The sequence below is a fragment of the Rhododendron vialii genome, chromosome 4a (genome assembly GCF_030253575.1).
Source record: "Rhododendron vialii isolate Sample 1 chromosome 4a, ASM3025357v1".
NCBI lineage: Eukaryota > Viridiplantae > Streptophyta > Magnoliopsida > Ericales > Ericaceae > Rhododendron > Rhododendron vialii.
Window position 1 is genome coordinate 37,385,265 of NC_080560.1, and position 18,363 is coordinate 37,403,627.

At 38.0% G+C, this 18,363-nt stretch overlaps 1 protein-coding gene across 1 annotated transcript; it reads right to left on the reverse strand.

The window, feature by feature from the left end:
- Window positions 1–12,703: 12,703 nt before the first annotated feature.
- LOC131324181 (protein ACCELERATED CELL DEATH 6-like) lies at window positions 12,704–17,432 on the reverse strand. The gene is made up of 3 exons (XM_058356037.1): window positions 16,445–17,432; window positions 15,485–16,140; window positions 12,704–13,360 (listed from the first exon to the last, which is right to left on the reverse strand). The coding sequence occupies exons 1-3, from the start codon at window positions 17,379–17,381 to the stop codon at window positions 12,719–12,721; spliced, it is 2,235 nt and encodes a 744-aa protein (XP_058212020.1). The 5' UTR covers window positions 17,382–17,432; the 3' UTR covers window positions 12,704–12,718.
- Window positions 17,433–18,363: the final 931 nt, after the last annotated feature.

The window sequence follows — 18,363 nt, forward strand, 5'->3', positions numbered from 1 at the left end:
TATACTTTTGGTCCCCAAAACTGTAATCGTAGAGTTAGTAATAAAAAAAAAGATGATGAACATGTGACAATATTGTTTTAACGCATATAGTCGAGGTGCGCAAGTTTGCCCAAGTAGCTAATTTTTAAAATATATATATACTTTAAAATTGTTAATTTATCATGAATGCTAAAACTATTTTGGAGTAAATGTGCTTAACTGTAACTCGTATATTACGGTACAAAACAAATTGGTGTCCGATTATGTTAAATTCTTGGGTCCGCCTGTAAAGATCCGTAAATTTCCCTATTTAATTTTAGGGAGAATTTTTCATAAGTCCACTATACCACTTTCCAAACCCGCTAAGTCCATTTCTAAATTCCAAAACCCCTTAAGTCCACTAACTTATTAGTAAAGATATAATAACCATGTTTAGACTAATATACCCTTATTTTAAAAAATCTTTTTGCCCCGTTTTTTCATTTATTTCAAAAACATCAATTTGAAATTTCTCTATCCCGAAAATTTCTCTCTAATTCAGTACAAAACCCATTTCCCCTCCCCCCCCCCTCCCCCCCCCCTCCCCCCCACCATTATTTTTCCAGAAAGAACTATACTTTTCGTGAAAAACCAAAGAAGAATCAAGAAAAGCACTAGATCACCGTTCTTCACCCAGATTCAGTCGGACATTCTTCTCCGTTCCTCGCTGCTTCGCCTTCAAACCTCGCCTTCAAATATAAGGTTGAAAACCCCAAGCGTAGGGCTAGGTCGTCGGTAGCATAATAACCGGAAAGTCCGGGATCGTACCCACAGAGAATCGAAGACAGCTTATTCGGAATGTAGGTTTTATATGGTGGATTATGGCGTTAAAGACGGCCAACTTGGTTTTGCTTTGAAAGGTGAAAATTGCCAAGGCAAAAGACTAGGAAAACGCCTAATTAACTTAAAGGAGGCAAGTCTAGGGATCGTCTAACTCTTGACTTAAGCCATTACCGGTTCTCAATTATAACTCAGGCGAGAGTCACGACCGCGTGCTCACGTCCGGAAGATTTAGCTTTAAAAAACTATGTTTATCGAAAGATGTGATTAACCGGAATTAAATCAACCTATTTTTGCTAATGTATCTAACACGTAGGAGACCACGAGCCCTCAATATGCCACTTGCCAAGACCGCTTGACTAAACGACATACTAAGGAGTTAACACCCCTCGCTTAGACCAAAATGGCTAGGTTAATGAAATTCCGAAAACCATGATTTTAAGCCCGAAGGTTTGAGAACCAAATAACCGCCTAGATCTTTAGGATAGATTAGCCCAAGACTTAGCCAAAAGACTACTCACACATAGCTAAAAGACTAGACATGGTAAGAAAATGGAGCGAAAGATTTAACCGAAGAAAACAAAAATAAACTTGATTTATGCAAAGATCCAAAGCATAGCTACAACATTAATAAACGAGAAATTAACATAAAGTAAGTACTTACTTGAGTTCTAAGGAAATTACAATAGGAAAAGCATGAACAACAATGGAGATCTCTCCTAGAGAGAGAACTAAAACTAGAACATAAAGTAGATATGAGATAAAGTGGGAGAGAAGAGTATTTATACAACTCAACTTCTCTCCCAACAAATATCCTAGAAACATACTATAAGTAGCAACTATTCTATAAATAGAAAGTCCAAAAAGTAGCAAATATCTGGCCGAGAGCTCCCCGTATCGATACAGATTATGCAAAGTATCGATACCACATCGCTAAGCTGAGAAGACCAATTTCCCGTAACGCTCCCGTATCGATACGGTCCATAATCCGTATCGATACGGAACAATCTGGCTGCCCACTTAACCAACGCGTATCGATACGGTACATAATCCGTATCGATACGCGGAGCTTATCTCCAAAACTTCAGGCCAGCCTCCCAGACTTGACACCCAACGGCCCCGGAGCTCCACAACATCTTATTTTAAAGTTAAGTAAAGACTACATTTTAAACATTTCTTTTACCTTTTCTTTACTTTAATTTATTTAATGAAAATAAGAAAGTACCCCCCATTTGGAAATAATGGCATTACCAGAATTTCAAGATTCTAATTAAATCAAAATGTCAACCCCCCACTTTTAGCGTAAAATGGAAAACTGTGCATTTTTCTCAAGCAAAAATGGCTCAAAACATGATCTTGCTCTGCAAATAAAACCTTGTAACTTTGTGGTTACTTTTAGAAAAATTCAAGGATCAATTACCGCCATTTTTAATCTCGAGAATCGATACTTTTTCTGAAAGTCATTTTTCCATACTTAGACAGATTTTAAGGGGCCGACAGGGTCTTCGGGTACTTGGAAGCACTTGGGCCATCCATGGCGTTAAAATGCGCCTTATTTGCACGTTTTACCTGAAAACTAGGGCTGTCCATCGGTCGGGTTGGACCCGACCCGACTATTTGTCGGATTATGAAATATGCACCCGAAACCGACCGAACCACTGGTCGGGCTCCGACCGAAATGAGATCGGGTTGTAGCTGTCGGGTTCGGTCGGGTTGTCGGACCCAACAAAAAAAAAAAACAAACTTCATAGTTCATTCAGAAATCAGCAGTAAGAGATCGAGGAACCCATATACATACAGATCGAGAAACCCATCAATATCAGTAACATCACTTGCTATTTCAAAACATAAATACATTAATGATCAAGAACATCAACCTTCAAAAACAACTGGTCGAACAAGTGCACTGAGAACGCCATCGTCGTCAACAGAGTGCCGCCGCCGTCGATCAAAGAAGACGAGAATGGCGACCAACGAATCCCAGGAATCCATGCGCAGATTTGCGATTTTTTAAGCGAACGGAGGAATCTTGATGAGGGAATTTGAAAGCCCTGGGATTCAGTCCAGGTGGAGATCGAGAGGGTGAGGGTCGATTGGATTGGGACCTGGGAGAGAGAAGGGGGAGGGGAGATCAGGGTGGGGGCTGGGTGTACTGTTTATGTAGAGAGAGAGAGAGGCCGAACTCAGGAATCGGAAAAGTGGAAAGGGGAGGTACTGAAGTGGGTATTAGGGTTTTTTTTTTGCTTTTATAATAGAAATATCGGTTGGGTTCGGGTCGGATGGAAAATAATCTCCTGCATCCGACACCCGACCGACACACACATTTTTTCTCAGATTTGGACCCGAACCCGAACCGACCACCCGATCAGAACCGTCCGATAGCTGTATTTTGGGTCGGATCGGGTCGGGTTGTCGGTCGGGTCGGGTTGATGGACAGCCCTGCTGAAAACACTTAAAACACACCTTACGTGCAATATCGAATAAAAACGACAATTAAAAGCTAAAAACACTTCTAACTAACGGACTTAAGCACCACGATCAAGCAATCTTAGGTGCGTATCACACCCCCCAACTTGAGCGTTGCTAGTCCCTAGCAAACTAAAGCAAAACATATTTAACTTAGCTATGCAATCTTCCCGAGATTCAAGATACAAAAACTATACTCAACTACTACAACTAGGCAAGAGTCTAAAACAGTCATTCAAATCCGAGTACATGCAATCCACACACAAGCATGCCATGAACTAGGATGAACAAACTTTGCCCTATTAGAGTAGTCAAGCATGCGTGCACCACAATGAGTTTCGACTCCAAAACTTACAAGGATACGCTCTTATTTGACTTTTCACACAGTGAGACACAAGATACATCCCATGACAAGCGCTAGCGAGTAAATGCAATAGCTAGAGACAAAAAGCTAAGCATGCTATCAAAAAAGCGCTAAGAAAGAAACGAAAGCTAATTATTGACAACTATGCACGTTAAGGGACAAATCATACTTAAAAAGTAATAGCTATCAATCATGCATCAAACGGAGTTAATTAGCGTACAAAAGATCAACGGAGGACTTTATTAGCTTATAATGACCTTGGATACAAAGAGAAAGGGACTACAAAATTGTAATGGCCATATACTTACATGGTTCATCTACCCTTGGCCACTACCGACCCTAAACTACCCAAGGCATGACCGCATATTGGCCAAACACCAAACAAAGATTCGAACAAGAAAGAAAAAACTACTAGATAAGTCCTACTAAAATTACTACCACCGACTCTACCACACATACTCGTCATCCTCATCCGGCTTCTCATGGTATTAAGCATTGAGCTCCTCCTCCTCATCGAACTCTTCTTCCTCCGGAATGTAAGCTAGCCCAGAGGTCACACCAATCCTCTCATCATAGTATTCAACCCTCTTTCGGATATGATTTTGCTTTTTATAGCATTTCTTTGATTTTTCTTTGAGGAATAGGGTCATTTGAAGTGAGATTTGTAAGGAGAGAGATTGAGGGGCCAATGTTGAGGGCTTAGAGAGAGAGATGAAAATTTGGAGCTTTAACATTTGTAGTGGAAGAGGAGAGAAATTTTCGCCTTTTTGCATCTCAACCACTTCTATCACATTCACACCACCCCCAAACCTTCTTAAAACATTGAAAACTATAGACACACAACCCTCCGAACATCCGGTTACCTAGGTTTGAACAATGGAAGAGACTCGGACTATGGTTCAAAATAAGGACAAAGTGACTCTTATGTGGTTTAATCAAGCAAAAATGCCTTGAATCATTTCCTAAGTACGCTAACAACTCCAAACAAGATGCACAAGAGATATAAACACTACTCCAGCATGAACAAAAGATATTATTTACGCAAATGCGGAAAATGAAAGCAAAAAGCATGGGATGCTTAAGAATGAATCTCTACTCTAGCGATGCACAACACTTGACTTGACTTTTAAGCTAAACTTGTTCATCAATGTTCATGTATATGCACGTGACATGGATTCAAACACATAACCAAATTCGACGGGATACACGACTCTTGCCATATTGACACAATTGAGCATAATTAAAGTATCTAGAAAGCGAAATCACTACTAACAAGGAAAGATTACACAAAAAATTTGAAAATTGTACCAAAAGCAGAAAAATGAGACAAGTCTCATGAACATATATATAGCATATATATATCCCTCACCCCAACTTAAACGATGCTATGCCCTCATAGCATAAAGAACAACAATATTGAGAGGAAAGAACAAAAGATTGTACCTTCGGGAGAATGTCAACCCCCGTATACCTCGACCAAGTTGGAGGCTTTCTTGTCATTGCTTCCCTTCGTCATTGGAACTGCTTCCAAGGCTCACTCTTTCGGCTCCTCCATCGGAACCACAACTAGTCACACAAGGTCATCGCCAGGGCTTTCTTAGTCTTACAATCGCGACACGTAATCGCACCCATGCTTAGGGCTCCTGAATGCCTCACTCATCCTAGCTTTTAGACCTAAACCACCAAGGCTGGTGTGGTAGCATGCTTACCCTGCAAAAGACTTAAGAACCAACTACCTACTAAGAAGCAAATGACATTAGTATCGCCTGGCTCGTGTTATCCAGGCCCAACAACTGACAAGTAAAATTAAATCCACCAAATCGTCACGTGATTGCACGGGTACTACTTTTCTCCCCATATCCAACTCATAGTGCCGTAGAGCAAGTCATGCAACAACTTGGAGCTAGAGACGGGTGGCTATACCGGACCATCAAAAGAGAAAAAGAAAAAAAAAGAAAAGAGAGGGAGAAAAAGAAAGAGTTTATGTACATTCAGCCAAACGCGGGCTCCGAATGTTTATCATGCCAACTAGAGCTAATAAAATGAACATAGCACTACATTCCACACGTTGCTTCAAAAATTGAATCCGACCATGCCACAAAAATAGATACTTGGAGTAGCACATTTGCAGAATTCGTTTTAAAAACTTAAGTTCTACCAAGTGCATAGCCCAAACAAAATCAATTTTCAAATTGTTGAGAAATTCTACTATAAAAGGATCGTAAACCATATCAACATTCTCAACACCAAGAAAATCAATTAGTTCTACGATTGGTAACTTCTCAAGATTAGGCCCACATGCATCTTATTTTTCTAACAAAGAGTGGAAAGAATCTACCTCGCCATCCATTTCCTTAGCGGTGAGAAAATCAAGGCACGGAGAATTCGAAGGGACAATTGTAGCTTCCATGGGCTTCAACTCTTCAAAGATTAGTTCATAAGCATCCTGTTTAGCCAACAAAGAATACAAGTAATCCATTTCGGCATCCATTTCCTTAGCAGTGAGAGGTTTTGCCAACGGATCTTCATAGTAGACGCCCGATGCATCAAGCAGGTTCATCTCATGAGCAAGAAGTAATTCCTCCGAGGAAGGATCAAGCTATGAGAGATCAGAAGAGACAACCTTAGCAGTGAGGCATTTCTCCCCTGGATCATCACAAAGAGGGGGATCCATAAAAGGAGAACTCTGGACCTCAGTTTCATCAATAGGCTCATCACTCCAAGCAGACTCTGAGAAGCTGTCACAATCTAAACTAACATTTTCAACAAAGATATGTGGCTCAATTTCCTCTTCTATGACATTTGAGTTAGACTCTTGACAATGTTGAGCATAAATCCGAGAGTGTAAAATTTGAGCCAACCAATCAAAGAAATCTAAGGCTTCAGCGGGTTCTTTTTCAAAAAGTTTGCCATCACACATCATGTCTAAGAATCGTTGACTCTTTTGAGAAAGTCCATCATAAAAATAGTTAGCAATTTTGAAATTTTCAAAGCCATGATTCGGGATCGCAATGAGCAAATCCTTATATCTTCCCCAACATGTATAAAATGACTCATTTACTCTTTCAGCAAAAGTTTGAATTTGGTTCTTAAGATCAAACCAATTGGTAATGGTCATATGACTTTTAAAAACATTGGTGTCATGAGTGGCTATGCAAGGGGGTGTGAAAATTTGATTTGGACAAAGGTAATCCCGCAAAGTCTTGTGAGGTGTGATAACTTGATTGGGACAAAGGTAATCCCGCAAAGTCTTGTGCGGTGTGATGATTTGATTACGACAAAGGTAATCCCGCAAAGTCTTGTGGGGTGTTTCCCACTGTGCTACCGCCATTCTAGCAGATAAATAAGACAAAAAGTAAACAGGCTAGAGGGGCTATGCCACCACCTCTCTCAAAACAGTTCCGTGGGGTTATGCCACCACCACGGCTATAGATGCAGTAATAAATAGAAAGCAGAAAGGCAGTTGATGCTCGACTAGCTTCGTTAAACCTCAAGTCGAATTGGTGGCTCAGTTAGAGGTATCCGCTAAGCCGAGCTCAAAGTACACAAAGAAAAAATAAACGGAGTACTTATAGTGGTTTGTCGAACCTCCAAATAAGCTATATTAAGATTCCCCGGCAACGGCGCCAAAAATGCTTCGCCTTCAAACCTCGCCTTCAAATATAAGGTTGAAAACCCCAAGCGTAGGGCTAGGTTGTCGGTAGCATAATAACCGAAAAGTCCGGGATCGTACCCACAGAGAATCGAAAACAGCTTATTCGGAATGTAGGTTTTATATGGTGGATTATGGCGTTAAAGACGGCCAACTTGATTTTGCTTTGAAAGGTGAAAATTGCCAAGGCAAAAGACTAGGAAAACGCCTAATTAACTTAAAGGAGGCAAGTCTAGGGATCGTCTAACTCTTGACTTAAGCCATTACCGGTTCTCAATTATAACTCAGGCGAGAGTCACGACCGCGTGCTCACGGCCCGAAGATTTAGCTTTAAAAAACTATGTTTATCGAAAGATGTGATTAACCGGAATTAAATCAACCTATTTTTGCTAATGTAGTATCTAACACGTAGGAGGCCACGAGCCCTCAATATGCCACTTGCCAAGACCGCTTGACTAAACGACGTACTAAGGAGTTAACATCCCTCGCTTAGACCAAAATGGCTAGGTTAATGAAATTTCGAAAACCATGATTTTAAGCCCGAAGGTTTGAGAACCAAATAACCGCCTAGATCTTTAGGATAGATTAGCCCAAGACTTAGCCAAAAGACTACTCACACATAGCTAAAAGACTAGACATGGTAAGAAAATGGAGCGAAAGATTTAACCGAAGAAAACAAAAATAAACTTGATTTATGCAAAGATCCAAAGCGTAGCTACAACATTAATAAACGAGAAATTAACATAAAGTAAATACTTACTTGAGTTCTAAGGAAATTACAATAGGAAAAGCATGAACAACAATGGAGATCTCTCCTAGAGAGAGAACTAAAACTAGAACATAAAGTAGATATGAGATAAAGTGGGAGAGAAAAGTATTTATACAACTCAACTTCTCTCCCAACAAATATCCTAGAAACATACTATAAGTAGCAATTATTCCATAAATCGAAAGTCCAAAAAGTAGCAAATATCTGGCCGAGAGCTCCCCGTATCGATACAGATTATGCAAAGTATCGATACCACATCGCTAAGCTGAGAAGACCAATTTCCCGTAACGCTCCCGTATCGATACGGTCCATAATCCGTATCGATACGGAACAATCTGGCTACCCACTGAACCAACGCGTATCGATACGGTACATAATCCGTATCGATACGCGGAGCTTATCTCCAAAACTTCAGGCCAGCCTCCCAGACTTGACACCCAACGGCCCTGGAGCTCCACAACATCTTATTTTAAAGTTAAGTAAAGACTACATTTTAAACATTTCTTTTACCTTTTCTTTATTTTAATTTATTTAATGAAAATAAAAAAGTACCCCCCATTTGGAAATAATGGCATTACCAGAATTTCAAGATTCTAATTAAATCAAAATGTCAACCCTCCACTTTTAGTGTAAAATGAAAAACTGTGCATTTTTCTCAAGCGAAAATGGCTCAAAACATGACCTTGCTCTTCAAATAAAACCTTGTAACTTTGTGGTTACTCTTAGAAAAATTCAAGGATCAATTACCGCCATTTTTAATCTCGAGAATCGATACTTTTTCTGAAAGTCATTTTTCCATACTTAGACAGATTTTAAGGGGCCGACAGGGTCTTCGGGTACTTGGAAGCACTTGGGCCATCTATGGCGTTAAAATGCGCCTTATTTGCACGTTTTACCTGAAAACACTTAAAACACACCTTACGTGCAATATTGAATAAAAACGACAATTAAAAGCTAAAAACACTTCTAACTAACGGACTTAAGCACCACGATCAAGCAATCTTAGGTGCGTATCACTCGCCTGTTCTAGTTGGATGCTAATCGCCATTATTTGACCGTTCTAGTCATCTCCGTCGCCGTCGTCAAGCACTCGATTGCCGTCGTCATTCCAACAACGAGATCAACGGACGAAAAACAGAGATCAACCCACGTCCCAGACTTCCTTCGTCGTCGATCGCCCTTTGTCGCTGACATCGCACTCCTCCTCGCCGTCGTCCTTCGTCGTCGATCGTCGCCCTTCGTCGCTTTTGCATATATGTATATATAGTTTCTGATTTATATAACATTATATATGATCTACTGTCTTGTAAGACATTTTATATGATGTTCTGTTGCTTCTGCATATATGTATATATAGTTTCTGATTTATATAACATTATATATGATCTACTGTCTCGTACGACATTTTATATGATGTTCTGTTGCTTTTGCATGTATGTATATATAGTTTCTGATTTATATAACGTTATATACAATATACTATCTCGTGAGACATTATATATGATATTCTGTCGCTTTTGCATATATGTATATATAGTTTCTGATTTATATAACGTTATATACGATCTACTATCTCGTGAGATATTATATATGATGTTCTGTTCAACAAATATATAGGGTTATATATGGTTATATCAATGTTGGTAACTGAGTCCAGTTCAAGGTATATATAGGAACTCATTAGCAAAGCACAATTGAACAGTTAATAATATATAAGTTAGGGTTTTGATTGCGAGTAGATATGATTATATCAAATTCTGATCATTATATGTCTACTTTATTGAATTGGTCCGCGCAACGGCCTTACTGACTTATTATTTGTGCAGTTGTTCAAGGGGTGAAGAGTATTAAGTTACATGTGAAATCGACCGTAAAGAAGGCGACGGCGACAAAGGGAAAGAAGTTACAAGATCTCCTCTTCTTTTTTTTCCCATTTTTTTTAGAGTTAGAAATGACAGAATCTCATGTATAGTGTTATAAGGCTATATGTTTATTTTTTGTCACACTTATTATGTTTTTTTGTGTGTATTTATTTATGTGGCAAAATAATACACATATAAAGTTCTTTGTTTGTTTTTGCATTGTAAACATATATAAGATTATTTATATACGGTTATCAGAAGTTAGTCAATGAAGCCGCTGCGCGGACCAATTCAATAAAGTAAAACATATAACGTTATATGTGAGTTTCTATGCTGTGAAACTCCAAAAAAATAAAACATATAACATTATATGAAAGCTGCTGACTTGTGTACCTCCCAACAAAAAAAGAACATATATTGTTACTCGAAGCAAGTCATTGAGGCTGCTGCGCGGACCAATTCAATAAAGTAAAAATATAATGTTATATGGGAGTTTTTGTGCAGCGAAACTCCAAAAAAATTATAGAACATATACCATTTTATGTTAATTTATGTACGTTCAGATGTAAACGTGGAATGTTATATGTTCTTGTATTATAATAAAAGAAAGATTTTAAAAACTCATATAACATTAAATGCGAGCCGATGAATGAGTATATAACATATAATGTAAGTATCGCACGTTAAATGAGAACTGATGAACGAGTATATAATGTTATATATGTACAATTACGTTATATACAGTGTATCAGAAAAAGAGAATCTTTTGTCGCTTTATTCCGACGTAACTGCTGGGATTTCAAATGTAGAACGGATAATGGGCTAAAAATATGGGATTTGAATGGAAAGTGTAATCTTCTCTCTCTCTCTCTCTCTCTCTCTCTCTCTCTCGTTTGGACTCTGTTTTCCTTTTGGATATGGGAACAACGTGACTATGGGAGATTTTATAAGAGTGGGATATGAGAGATTTTATAGGAGTGAGATATATCAGATTAACAGTTTTTAAAAGTAAGGGTATTTTGGTCCTGAACTAATTCCTTTTTTAATTGAATTGGACTTAAAGCCTCACCAAAACCTAATTAGTGGACTAGAGGGGTTATGAAATTTAGAAGTGGATTTAGTGGGTTACAAATATACTATAGTGGACTTTCCAACAATTTTTTATTAATTTTAATGTTCGTAATTGAGAAGAAAGGGTGAAAATGACGTGAATATGGGTGTGGTGGTTAATATGCAAGGCTTGAAAGTCATGGGAATTAGTGTAATTTGGTGTGTGTTCCAGGGGAAAACTTTTCCCATTTTCCTCCTACCTCTCACTCTCGAATGAGGAGAAACTTTTTGGCATCACTGGTATACCAAAGACCTGGTATCCCCCCTTCACAAAATCACTATTACTAGTTTTTTCCGCCTCTATACACAAAAAACTACCTCCGCCCAAATTACTCCTGTGCCTAGCCCTACTAACATCTTCGCTTTCTTCTCATCCAATTGTTTTTTTTTTTTTGGACTTTAATTTACACGTAAAACATAAATCTTGAGGACATAAACCATTCTAAAAAAATAAAAGGTCCTTAGTCAAATTTTACAGTAGTAAAATTTTCATTGAAAGCACAAAGATTAAATGATATTGTGAGTAATAATTATGGTATACTGTGAGTTTTTTCAACTAAATGATTTATCCCTAGTGAGAAAGATGTGTAATAATTATGGGATACTATGAGTTTTTCAAGTCATAGGTCTTATATAATTGTATGAAATCTTGTTTGCAAAGTAATTAGAACTCCAGCCTAAATGATGTTTATTTAATTTTGGAATTTTTTAGCATAGAAACTCAAATAATTAGAAATTTAGATATTCCGTTGGTTTTGATTTTGGAAAACAAAAATTCTACAATGAGTTCTATAGTAACATGCATGACTTGTATTTTCGTAATTCATTGATTGTTTTCAATACAAATTAACCAAGTATGATTTGGAAAAATCAAATCATAGACTAATTAGGAAATTGAAAAGAACCACAGTTAATCTTGTTGTGTCGTATTCGAGTCGTGTTGATTTGGGTTAATGTGTCAATCCCGAAAATTAAACAGTTAGTGTGTCCTTATCGAGTTACATGAGTCAAATTCGTGTTTGTCCCATTTAATTTTAATTTGCGTTGCCAGGTCGTATCATATTCGTGTTGTGTTTGTGTCGTATTAACGGATAGCGTCCCGAATTTCCACCATGCTGGGATAGGCAGAGGAGTAATTTGGTCGGCGGGGGGTGTGGGGTTAGTTTTTTGTGGACAGAGGCGGGAAAAAACCAATTGTTTTAGTGCCAATAGTGAATTGGAGTGGAATAATTATAGTTGAAGTCCTAAGAAAATATAGTTTGCCACATGTCACTTTTTTTGTAAAGGAGGGATGCCAGGTCTTTGGTATACTAGTGATACCAAAAAATTTCTCAAGGATGAGTCAAGCCCATTTGTTGGCTTAATTTGTCTCTTTGGATAGTAGCATCTCATAAAAAGAGAAGGGGAGGAGAACTTGCAGTTGGGGAGAGAGGGAGAGAGAGAGAGAAGCTGAGCATGGCATAAATAGGAGTGGAGAATTCGGTCCGGTTGTGATGGAATTTCAGTGTGATGTTGATGGTAGTTAAGTTAAGCTACATATCTAATGAATATAATAATTTTGAAGGTAAATTGGGGCTTTACACTCTAAAAAGATATAAGGAGTAAATTACAACTCGATAACGGGATATATGAAAATATGTCTTTTGTCAATCAATTGCCAATACAAAGAGCTCAGCTTTTTAGAACATATTATTTAATCAGGGTCCAGCAATTAACTTTCCCAATTCCACAGTATACCCAATAAAGGCGAAGCAAGCAATAATACAAGTGGACACAGCAAGCGCGATAGCATGTGCTAACACAGCAAAAGTAGATGTGATGAACGCAATCATCAGGAAAAACATGGAAACTATAATAAGACCCACTGCTCCAAAATAGCGCTTATTGTAACGATCAGCCTTCGCTGCCGCTAAAGAATATAACATAGCAGCGAGGCACAGAAATATAGATGTAACGGAGCATACCATGGCTATGGTGTTGGTTATGACAAATGCTTTGAAAGCTGATTCTCTTGCTAGGATTACCATACCTTGGTCTCGACCTTTGTTGCCATCATAGCCACCTGGAATTGTGAAGGCCGCTGCGAAAGTGATCGTGGCTATAAGTGCAGCCACTATCACGAAAGTTTGGAATAGCTTTACGGAACGCTCAAGTGCCTCATCCCTTTCCTTCCATTCAGCTTCTGCTCTCTTCTGTTGTTCCTTCGATTTAGCTTCTGTTCTCTTCTCTTTTTCATGTCTACGAGCTTTCTCCAATTTTGCTAAGTTGACATGAGCGTTGCAGGCTAGGTTTCTCCCACCACTAGCTTTAATTCCCGAATAATCCAAAAAGGCATCATCCTACATTTTTTTGATAAGTTGATCATCAACTGAAAACCAAATCATCTAAAACAGTATACCATATAAACAATATTTGACCAAGCCTCCATTAAACCACACTAATATCGGTTTTCTAAAGAAAACCAATCAGGGGGAGAGAGAGAGATTCAAAATCAATAAAACTATGGATTATTATCCTGATTTAATATCAAGCATGTTTGCGATAGTTGTGCATACATATTTTATATTTTAGTTTATAGTTTCAGATTCTACCATAGATCAAGATTCTAAATTTCAGTAGAAGCAGATTAACAGATTTACTATAACTGTGAGTTTATCATTAAGGTGCAATAAAAGCTAATAGCAAAAAACCTGAAAAATGAGCTTCTATAAAACTTAAGGCTTAAAATCTGATCCAAAAAGTTCAAAAAATTACCCAAACCCAACCTTGGAACTTTCAGAATTTCATTCATTTTTTAGCTTTTCAAAATCCGTAAAATTTGAGAATTACTTATCTGGAATATTTGGTAAACACTTCAAAATAATTTTGAAAAACTAAAATATCAAAATCTGCAACAATAATTTCTCGTAAACACCCACATTGTAGTAGCTAGGATTGGTTTAAAATATTCTAAACTTGACAAATACTACTATCCTTATTCCATGTACATCGGTCCGTAAAAGTTGAAATCCTACCTCCATTATTGATTTATTAGAATTTTGTTTTGTTGATCTCCTCGCTATTAAATGTTTCTAGACCTCTAAGAAACTCCAAGGCATTAATTAAGATCTATACAAGTAGTCTTTTAGGAAACTGGGATCTCAAGAGGTTTCTGTTTCTTCCGTTACTGATGTATTTCTGGTTTTGTTAACTGATTTTCTTCGGTTGACACCTTATCAAATGCAGTGCCGGCTTAGAGGATAGGCAAGAAAAGTATGCGCTTTGAGCCTCAAAAAAAGGCTAAAAATGAGAGCCTCCAAATTTTTGGACCCATATATATATATATATATATATATATATGCAGGGAAAATGACGATCCAGGATGTGTTTTGATAATTAATACCCGCCAAGGACAAACTAAGAATATTTTCCCATATTTTTTTCTGCACTAAGCCTATTTTATACAAAATAGGCCCAATTAAAATTTAGGAATCACAAAATTGGCCCAATGGAATACACTGATTATCAACTCCCATAATCCATAAACCATTAGGGTACATTTAGTTCGATGAAATGGAATGGAATTAAGAATAATTTTCAAAGGATCGATAGATTTGGAGATATTATAATGGTTGTGTTTTTTTGGGATAACTATATACTTATATTTTGTAATGGTTTTTCAAGATGTTTGTTTCCAGCTTTCAAAACTTATGAGCCGGCCCTGGTCAAATATTTTTCTTTTTGGTTCATGTTTGGCATATGATTGTCAAGGGTTTGAGTGCCAAGCTGGTTGGGATGCATTCCTCTTGTTGTGATATGTCTTTGTATGATCATTTTAATCTTTGTAACAATTTTAAAAATTAATAAAATCTTTCTTTCTAAAAAAAAAGGAAAGAAATAGGGAGTCGTAAACAAAAGAAAGGGAAATTCCACCAATAGTCCCTATAGTCTCTGTCAAGTCTAAACAATAACAAAAAAGTCATATTTTACCATAGATGTATACAATCTTGTACAGATATATAGAGAAAGTCTCTATATATAGAGAACCAAATTTGGGTCTCTAAAATAAAGGCCCAATATAGAGCGTGATTGGAGTAAAATGGTTCTCTAAAATAGAGTGATAGAGCTTGGTTGGAGTTGCTTTTAAGCAACTACATTTACTAAAAATAAAAAGAAGCTCTCTCGATTAACCTTTTCTCCTACTTGATTTATTCTCAACAATGATTATTATTTTTCCTTCTTTCTCACAAATTTTCTCTCATTTTCAAACTTTTCTCCTACTAAAATTTTTACATCTAATCTTAAATGGTAGAGAGGTAATTAATATTATTGATCTATAACAAATTTTTCTTTGTTCATGTCCATATATGGCACGAGTACTGTGCGTCTATCAGTTCTATGTATTGAATGGATGATGAAGAAGAGGCATAACAAAATGGAACGTTTGCTTCTAACAGTGATGCAAAGAGAACATATGTACTTACCACAATATATCTTCCAGCAAAGCCCGACATCCTTTCCTCCATAAGATTGGACCACACTAAATCCACGGGAGTCATGTTTTTGCCATTGAAAGCATGATGATCTGCTCTATCAAGCGTCCATAACTCATCAGCGTAGCAATCGGAAGCAATAAGTAGATGGAGAGGTGTGTTACCTTCGTTGTCCTTTTGGTTTATAAGTTGCCCAACCCAGGACTGATCAAATATAAATTTAATCACTGAATACCTGTTCATGTCCACAGCAATATGAAGGGCATTCTGCCCTTTACTATTGACCATCTCCCAACAATCTGGAGCAATGTGTAAAAGCTCTTCTATTACATGTTCATGCCCATAAGCTGCAGCAATGTGAAGAGCTTTGTCTTGGTCGTCGTTGTTTGTAGTGGTAATGTATGCCCCTGATTCATCCATTACCAGAAGCTCTCTAACTCCGTTTTCATTCCCATTGCTAGTAGCTGTGTCTTGATCGCCCTTGTTTGTAGTGGTAATGTATGCCCGTGATCCATCCATTGCCAGAAGCTCTTTAACTCCCTCTTTATTACCATGGCATGTAGCATAGCAAAGTGGTATCCACCCATACTCATCGGCTTGATTGATTAGATCTTTCTTCCATTCCAACAATTTTTTTGTGCTTTGACCTGAAAAAAGATTAGAGAAAAGTTAAGTATTCATAATTAAATAGTACTTCAATTTGCAAGCCTGCAGTCATTAGCATTCAGAGATCTACTGTACAAATAAATTTGAATTACTGGTTTACGCTAGCTATTAACACATCTTCTTTCCCAGTTCCAGCCTGATGTCACTCAAAAGTAGTTTTGATATGTTTATACTTTTATAGATGATTTAATATTGATTTCTAACGAGTAATGAGTACGTGCAACTAATTAAGCAGTGAGGGTTTCGAGCTTTCTCTTTTTTACATTTTTAGATATTTTGACAAACCTGTGAAGTCCTTGAGAGCTGCCGCGTGCAATGCTGTTCTACCACCAGGGCCGCTGTAAGTTAGCAGCGATTTGTAAGTTTCCACGAGCGTGTCCACTATGGCCACACCCATAATCCCTCTTTCAGCAGCTAGGTAGAGTGGAGTTTCCTGGAAGTTGTTTGGTGGATGTTGAAACTCCGCATCTTCTTGTGATAATAATTTAACCACTTCCAAGTATGTGTCTCTGTTCTCCTTTTCCAAGCGATTTCTCGCCGCCATGTGCCAGGCTGTGTCTCTGTCGACCTTTTTTGCCCTCATTATCTCGTCCACTTCCAAGTATGTGTCTCTGTTCTCCTTTTCCAAGCGATTTCTCTCCGCCATGTGCCAGGCTGGGTCTCTGTAGACCTTTTTTGCCCTCATTATCTCGTCCGCTTCTCTGTCCCTCATTATCTCCTCCACTTCTTCTCTATGGAGCTTTGTGGCCCTCATTATCATCATCTTCACCGATTCTTTACCCATACCCCGTTGTCTTTTGGTTAACATTTTGAATACTTTCAAGTACTTCTCCCCTTCCAAGTGACAATATCTCGCTGCCATGTGCAAGGCTGTGTCTCCGTCAATATTTGTTGCCCTCAACATCTCCTTAACTGCTCCAACCAAGCCGCTTTCAAGTTCTTCCTCCAGTCTTTTTGCCCGAGCTATCATTGCTTTTACTATTTCAGCATGCCCTTCCCTAGCTGCCATATGAAGTGGAGTTTCACCTTTGATATTCCGCCGGTGTAGCAGAGACGGACACGCTTCCAAGACCTCTTTCACGTAATTGAGGTGGCCGAACTGGGTTGCGACGTGGAGAACCGTGTTGTGGTTTGGGGTGAGTTCTCCGTCAAGTTCGTCTTTGTGTTGCCCGAGGACAGCAACTTTACCCTCCATGGCAGATGTATACAAGCTAGGATTCATGGTTATCCACGTTCGAGCGATATTCTATCTGAATTGTGGTAAGTTAAATAACTATTTCCTTCCTTGTCACTGAATTTCTCTCTTTTTCGCTTTGTTTATGTTCTCTGTTGTGTGCCTTTTTGTAATTCTTTGCTTGAAAAACTTTCAAAGGTGTATTAGTAGTAAATCAATTATTCAACTTAGTATCACATGGGGCATTTAGCACATGCTTGAATTCGTAATTCATTCAGCCTTCAAGCAAGAGATGTACACCTTGTGACGGTTTTTCTTCTTTTCCTATTCAATTCGCTACAATTAACAAAATTATCCTATCGTAAAGAATATTCGATGTTTTTATTATCGGCAAAAGTAACATTCCTTTTATTAATGGGAAGGGGAATTTCAACACCTAGAGGGACAAAGCCCAATCACACACAAAGGGACAAAAGTCCCATACTCCTGATGGCCTAAAATCCCAAATCATAAAATAAAAGCCCAAAAAACATCTGATGTGTTACTTTTGTCTCCATAGACAAGTGAATCGATTTTGCTCGTGTCTCCATAGACAAGTGAATATGTTGCAAATTGCTATGCAATATGCATGGCAAATGTATTCTAAAGTTTAACCTTACAATTTATGAAACAAAATGTAACTTATTAGCATATTTATCAATATGTGATGATACTGATTTTTTTGTTGACTTAAGTTCTTTGTGTGCTTTACGAGGTTTACGGTTGGGATCATAATTGTGGATCCGGTATGTGGACAAAATTGAGAGTATGGACGGGTATGGAGGGGAGCTCATCTCTTAAACTGAAGCCAATGAATTGGCACCATTTGGTTTGGTTTCCCAACAATACCCGTGGATGGTCCTTTTTTTTTTTTTTCTTATTTTTTATTTTATAGAGTGGAAGGTCTTTCTTGAGAGATTTTCCACTAGATAGATTGTCCAATAGGGGCGGTGTTGCAACAGATTCAAGGTGTGTACTTTGCTCTGGTTTT

Coding starts and splice junctions, on each gene's coding strand:
- LOC131324181 (XM_058356037.1), bottom strand. CDS start 17,381: ATGAATCCTAGCTTGTATACATCTGCCATGGAGGGTAAAGTTGCTGTC. Junction 16,141..16,444: donor AGCTCTCAAGGACTTCACAG/GTTTGTCAAAAT, acceptor ATCTTTTTTCAG/GTCAAAGCACAAAAAAATTG. Junction 13,361..15,484: donor TTGCTGGAAGATATATTGTG/GTAAGTACATAT, acceptor AAAAAAATGTAG/GATGATGCCTTTTTGGATTA.